The sequence below is a fragment of the Perkinsus marinus genome (assembly GCF_000006405.1).
Source record: "Perkinsus marinus ATCC 50983 genomic scaffold scf_1104296951958, whole genome shotgun sequence".
NCBI classification, from domain to species: domain Eukaryota; phylum Perkinsozoa; order Perkinsida; family Perkinsidae; genus Perkinsus; species Perkinsus marinus.
In genome coordinates, this window is record NW_003209085.1 from 1 (window position 1) to 7,173 (window position 7,173).

At 46.4% G+C, this 7,173-nt stretch overlaps 1 protein-coding gene across 1 annotated transcript; it reads right to left on the bottom strand.

Annotated features, from left to right (window-relative positions):
* Nucleotides 1-120: 120 nt before the first annotated feature.
* Pmar_PMAR009700 (hypothetical protein) lies at nucleotides 121-2,343 on the bottom strand (the record flags this gene model as incomplete). The annotated part of the gene is made up of 1 exon (XM_002777341.1): nucleotides 121-2,343. One exon carries the CDS (start codon nucleotides 2,341-2,343, stop codon nucleotides 121-123), a length of 2,223 nt encoding a protein of 740 aa, XP_002777387.1.
* Between the last annotated feature and the right edge of the window lie 4,830 nt (nucleotides 2,344-7,173).

Sequence of the window (7,173 nt, forward strand, 5' to 3'; positions counted from 1 at the left end):
AAGTTAATCGCAAACAGGACAGAAAATACTTGGGAGAAAGAGCAACCCTTATCTCAAAAAATGCGGCAAGGACGCTGGTTCAGTCCGTTAGCGGAGCTTGAGTACTCTGCTCCACTAAGTTCAATCGGAGCAGCTGCATGGAGTGTTGGAACCCCAACAGACACTGGGGTTAGCCCAGTACTTACAATAAGATCCCGGAACCTGAGATGCACAAAACCCATCACATGACAGGTGAGGAGAAAAAGTCTTGGAAGTTTCAACACCACTAGTAGGCACTGTAGTGCTTGCCGTTGTAGTAATAACAGCGCTAGTCGTGGGACCACTAGTTGGAGCAGTAGTAGTGCTAGTTAGAGCTCCACTGGTTGTAGTAGAAGTGCAGGAGTCTCCACACCAGTTAAGGAAGCGGAAGTCAGATTCTTCAGAGTAGTCTTGCATGACAACGCCACCAGTGGGATTGAAGTTCACGAGATTGCCGTTGCCCGAGGTACACACTTGATTTGGCGCTAGACCACAGCCGCATCCACCAGCGTAAAGTTCACCCGCGCCGATCAGATTATCCAATGGAAGACGATAGACCGAGTCGATAGACTTACGGTAGTAGAGGAAACCGTCTGGAGCAGCAGTAAAGCTCTGGTCACCTTGAATATCCAGTGGAACGAAAGACCACTGAGGATTCACAGACCCGTCCATTGTAGCATAGGCAACGCCGCCATTCACTCTAACGTAAAGTTTACCGAGTGTGAAGCGCAAAATAGTGGGCTCGATGAGAACATCCGAACCATTCAAGGGGTCAATTGGAGTCCACACTCCCCCCTGACCTATGAACCGAGCAATCCGCCCAGTAGCCTTCTCAGTTACATATAGAATATTCGAGTCTTGATCAAAGGTGACTCCCGTGTATTCCTTAGAAGGATCCGCCAGAGCTATTGTACGATAAGCATTGTAACTCTCCGGATCGAAAACAACAACGTCACCCTCGCTGATGCCGAACACGAACATATCGTTGCCTGAAGCCTCGATATTAGAGAGAGCCTTCTCAGCAACAGGTAACCATTGGTTGCATTCGAGTCTCCAAAGCATACGGATACCATCATCACTAGAGTAGCCAGCTAGATACCATACACCATAGTCAGTGAAACTGAAGGACTCTGTAGTTATTTGGCCAGATGGAAGAAGACTGGGGAACACCTTCCTGTCAGCGACGCAGAAATCGCCCGAACACCGCCCAGTTGGTGAGGAAGTAGTAGTACTAGTCGTATGGCCACCACTCGTAGTGCTAGTGGTCAGAGGACCAGGAGTTGTGGTAGTGAACACAGGCCCACGGGTTGTTGAAGTTGTACTTGTTCGAGGACCACGGGTTGGAATGATACTGGTCGAGGGACCACTAGTCGTAGTAGAAGTGCAGAAATCTCCACACCAGTTAAGAAAGCGGAAGTCAGGTCCCTCGGAGTAGTCTTGCATGACAATGCCTCCAGTGGGATTGAAGTTCACAAGATTGCCGTTGCCCGAGCTACACACTTGATTTGGCGCCAGACCACAGCCGCATCCACCAGCGTAAAGTTCACCCGCGCCGATCAGATTATCCAATGGGAGACGATAGACCGAGTCGATAGACTTACGGTAGTAGAGGAAACCGTCTGGAGCAGCAGTAAAGCTCTGGTCACCTTGAATATCCAGTGGAACAAAAGACCACTGAGGATTCACAGACCCGTCCATTGTAGCATAGGCAACGCCGCCATTCACTCTAACGTAAAGTTTACCGAGTGTGAAACGCAAAATAGTGGGCTCGATGAGAACATCCGAACCATTCAAGGGGTCAATTGGAGTCCACACTCCCCCCTGACCTATGAACCGAGCAATCCGCCCAGTAGCCTTCTCAGTTACATATAGAATATTCGAGTCTTGATCAAAGGTGACTCCCGTGTATTCCTTAGAAGGATCCGCCAGAGCTATTGTACGATAAGCATTGTAACTCTCCGGATCGAAAACGACAACGTCACCCTCGCTGATGCCGAACACGAACATATCGTTGCCTGAAGCCTCGATATTAGAGAGAGCCTTCTCAGCAACAGGTAACCATTGGTTGCATTCGAGTCTCCAAAGCATGCGGATACCATCATCACTAGAGTAGCCAGCTAGATACCATACACCATAGTCAGTGAAACTGAAGGACTCGGTAGTTATCTGGCCAGATGGAAGAAGGCTGGGGAACACCTTCCTGTCAGCGACGCAGAAGCCAACCGAACGCTGGCTAGATAGAGAGGGAGTGGTACTAGTCGTCACTGGAACAGTCAGTGCAGACCATGCTATGGATAGGAAGACTATCCATTTTGTTAAACTCATTGTCGACATATAAAAGAACAAATATAAGATCTGAAACAGAATACGTCAACCTACGAAGATCATAGATGACAGAGATCCCACTCCATCCCACATCGCACATTGGCATATCATCCATGTTACTCTCTACAAGCTAAGACTCATGATAATATTATAGCTCCTGCCTGTGAGCGGAACCAGCGCCATAACACGATCCACCGCAGAAAGACCGTCTTCATTTGCTGATGTGCTTCCGGTGTGATTACACAAGGGACGATGCTTCATAGCACTCGAGAGCTATTCTGAGCTCCACCTTGTGATATCCCCTGGTTGGACACAGAAACGAAGGATGCCTGTAGTGCTATGATAAACCTGAGAGTGATATCGATTGCGCATGGGCCATTTATCGAAGTAAGTACAACAACGATTGCCTTGAATAATGCGCTATGGCCATGGTCATGGCTCTTATCAACTTGCGATTCAGCGTGGCCTTTGCAGTAATCAACGTCCAAGCGTTGTTATCGAATTCCTGCGGGGGAAGATGCGGCTAGATTGATGGTCGCAGGCTCCATATGAATCCCTGATGTACTGCAGACCGTCAGCGTGGCTTGGAGTTTGATTATAATGCTCATTTCTGATCCATCTCACAAAGTAACGGTTTCTCGCTCTTTTTAACATGCACTGCCAGTGCAGCACTGGTACATCAAGTCTGTGTTATGGTTTTCGGCATGGGGCCATCGATGCGCAAGAATGTACACGCGGGGCAAGTGGTTTCGGGCAGCGAATAAGATCGTGCTATACGGAGATTCGGTTGCCTGATAGATAGTTCGATCTTCTTGTATAATAGAGCTCAATCCGTGAAAATGTACGGCATCAAGTGTCTGGGTTCAGATGATCTGAACCAGATCGAGACAAGGCTGTATCGGAATGCGGTGTGGCTCGATGCTAGAAAGTGATACGTCGACCCTCTTCACGCAGTATTTGATTCATCTATTCTCAGGTGTATGGAGGATTGTGTTTCCCATCCAGATTGAGACGATCCTCTCATCACCTTGATGGTGATGTTCTTCATACTCATTCTTGCCTTCACACAGTTACTGATACTCAATTTGCAGTCTCGTGAATGCAAGCACCTGTGCACTGTCGAAAGTACTGGGTTGAACCACGTATTGCTTAGCCTGAACTCAACTTCCACGACGACTGCTGAAGGGATTCTTGGTATGATACACACGAGCGAGTTTCTCACATCCTGTAGCATGCATATGACTCCTGATATGACTCATTGGAATAGCTTCAGAATGCCCCTCGAGCGGGATCGCCTTATTAGCAAGTAAGCTGATGCCAGCACTTCGTCGTGGTTGAAGCTACTTCGGTCGTACTGATGATATCGACCTTCCTCCACGGGGTCCTCATTGCACTGAGGCTTGAGGTTGTACTGATGCCCCAGTGCGCCATCGGAGTCTGGTAGCCCAGGCGCCACTGGCAACCCATAATCGAACTGAGCCTCCATGATTGTACATTCGTCAGCAACTTGTGATTCTGCGCTTGATTGTACGGGTATCGATTCACAGTTTGTCATATAACTTGTTCAAGAGAAAGATTTGCTCATGCCTAAAGATGTATATATGCACTATCAACGATTCGTACCTGCGACATTCCGTAGTACCATCCAGAGTACTATCCAACATACCAAACTTACTGAACAGAATCGCCCGTATCCTGACAGCGTTTTACACACCCCTAGTGAGATTAGACACGAGAACTAGCAGAAGAAAAAAGACTCACTTACTAGTCGTTAAGCTGAAAACTCCCATATTGACCAACCTCTACACTTTACTTAGCAATGAAAGACTCGCTACAGAAGGGCTTTTCACGATTGGTTGACATTTATTTCTCAACAGGATCTGTATTAGGTAAAAATGTTGGAATAAAAGTATTGACTCATCTCGAACCTACGACCTCACGCTGATTAAGTCACCGCTTTACCGACTACACTTCTACAATCTTTCAGATATCTCTCCAGCTCGGAATACCTCATGTTAAGGATTTCACCACGCGATACTGAATAGCTCTTTTTTAGGCTCGTTTGGTTATTTTATACCGTCTCTCACATCAATCCTTAAAAGTGCAATCCGACCCTTCCTCACGAGCTCGTCTATGTATTAATTGTCTTTTCCGAGTGAATCTAGTACGAAATCTCGAATGTAAAGATGCACAGAATTAACGAGGGAGTAGCGACAGATGACACGAGTTGTTATGGCAGGTTGGCATTCATCTCACCATCGAATATGTAAGGCGAGTAGAGAGTTCATGTGCGCTTGTTTCTACTCCCATGACCCCAAGATAGATTGACTCTATACTCGGATTCACTTCACGCAAATCCATACCACTCCATTACGAAACATACGTGAATGTTGGTATCAGCCAAAGTCACTATCACTACTAGAGTCATCATCAGAATAGTAACCAATTGGATGTAGATAGTTGAAGCTGGCGAACGACTGTTCTTCGTTGGATGACTTGTTGTTGGTAGCATCACCTGATTTCACTACCATACTCCAATGTGAACAACTTCTAAGCTAGATGAGAGGATCAAATACTTCCAGAGCAACGAGAATTATTGGATCTCCGATAGATATACATCCATTCAAGAGTTTGAGCTTTTCCATTAACACACGTGTTGATATGTACACAAGTATTACATAATATCCTCGCGATAAAAGCTTCTCCCGCTTCTCCTTTCCCAGGAGGCCTCCTTGTGTGTAGTCTAGGTGGATTGCAGGGCTCCTTATCAGGGTATACCATCACAGACCAACACTTACCATCGTGCTCAGCAAATCTGAATATATGTATTAATCAATACAACCTCTACGACTTTCGAAGATATACCGCCTCCCACACACCGACCTGACAGGTTTCCCACAATTACAGCACATCTCTTCCACCAATAGTTGTGGTTCAATCACCTCAACTTCTCCGCCTGTTGTATGGCCCAAACAGGAGGATGATCGACTCCGCAGTGTAAAACTCATACCACACCTTCTCTGACAAACAACACGTCCAGTTTGGGTTCAAGACTGAGCCACCACATATCAAGCGGTCTAGACTATCCAAATTGTACCAAAGTTTACTCCCCTTCCCATCCTACACATATTCTGCGGGAGTCCAGCACTTGGCCTCTCATGGGTCGACCTTCAATTAGGATACTCATACAGGTAGAAGTGAAAGACATTATGTCGTGCTCGTCTAGGTATAAACACAAGAAGCGAGGAAGGAAACTGGTCCGAGTGATCCAGGCTGCTGAGAGTTGACCAAGGGGTGGTATGGACATTCACCTATAAGTACTCACCTTGATCGGTCGAACATGACATGTCAACGCCGCCTCCTAGGCTATCATCTCGACGCAACTTCTTGGTGGCTGGTAGCATTTGGTCGGAAACGACCGGGAACTGATGATGCAAGGAAAGTGTCTTGAGGCCTCTTTAAACCCGATAATGACATATACTATGGAGTTTCATCCGTGATGTGAAAAACACTAGTGAAAACATATTTCATGACTCACTTTCCAGAAAATAATTGTGTAATCGGTCATGAAAAGACACACGTCTTAAATTTATACAGAGTATTACGCCACTTCACGTTGAACGGGCGAAACTCCCCATGAGTCCCATCCCCCCTATGCCACTCAGTGCCTTCAGTGCTATACAGAATCAACATCTCTCCTGATGTATGTAGCCTAGCAGGGATTGCTATGGCCTTCGAGAGGTTTAACACAGCATCATCAGTAACACTTTCTAGACCTTTGAGTAATCAACCCGTAGATACGGGCTGATCATTCGCGGTTCATCGCCAAACTGGAACCCGACGGAGGTCATAGACCGACCTCGTCTCGGAACAGGGCCGAGAGTCGTGGTAAGGACTACACATTTTAAACAACCAGCTTGTTTTTGATACCACCACTTTCGTCAAAACACATATTTGGAAGATCATATTCGCAATTAGAATTTTCCAATTCGTCATAGAAGAGTAATTCCTTTTTTCCAGGGCAATGCCCGCCTTTGCAGGGCAGAGCATTCGCTCGCCTTCACGGTTTCACTGTGTCGTCTGAGGTTGAAATCTCAGGGCAAATCTTTGCTAAAGAATTTGCAAGTGCGCAAGATGTAGGAAGATCAACTATGCGGAAGGTTTTGGTTTCTTACGAAGTGATTGCTAAATCGAAAGTTCATCGGCTACATTGAATGTAGTACGTTCGGAGATGAACTGGGAACGATTGGGAACGTTTTGAGTAGATCACGACATATTGGATTATCCATCTTCGTACTGCTAAATCGGCTTTACTGAGTGTACAGGTTGTAGTTTGGTAATGTTTTTCTTTCGACCTTTATTTCTGGGGCTACTCTCGTACAGTTTGCTGAGGAGTGGACAAAGTTCTGAGCATAAAATGCGAATATGCGGGTCAATGGGAATGGAGGTACTGGGGATTGTGATTCTAGTGGCTAGAATCTAGGCTAGATTATCTAGCCAAAGGGTGCTGCAGTTGGGGGCATGCGGCAGCAGCTAGGGGAGTATGCCTTGGTTCTGTGTGTATACTATATAGCGATATTGATATTCGTGGTTGGCTATGCATACATTGTCTACGTAACGTCGATCAGATAAGCCTGTTTTTCTTGTAGATGGTCGAGAAAAATAAAGCTACAACCTACAATCCTGGTCTCACCAATGGTGAGACACCATGCCCTTGAAACCTGGAAGCACCGCCAAAGATTTTTGGCTTCTCACAAGGATGAACTACAATCAATCTGTCGTTGCCTCCTGGGACACCACGACCAGAGTAGGCCTTCTGGCCGGCACAAT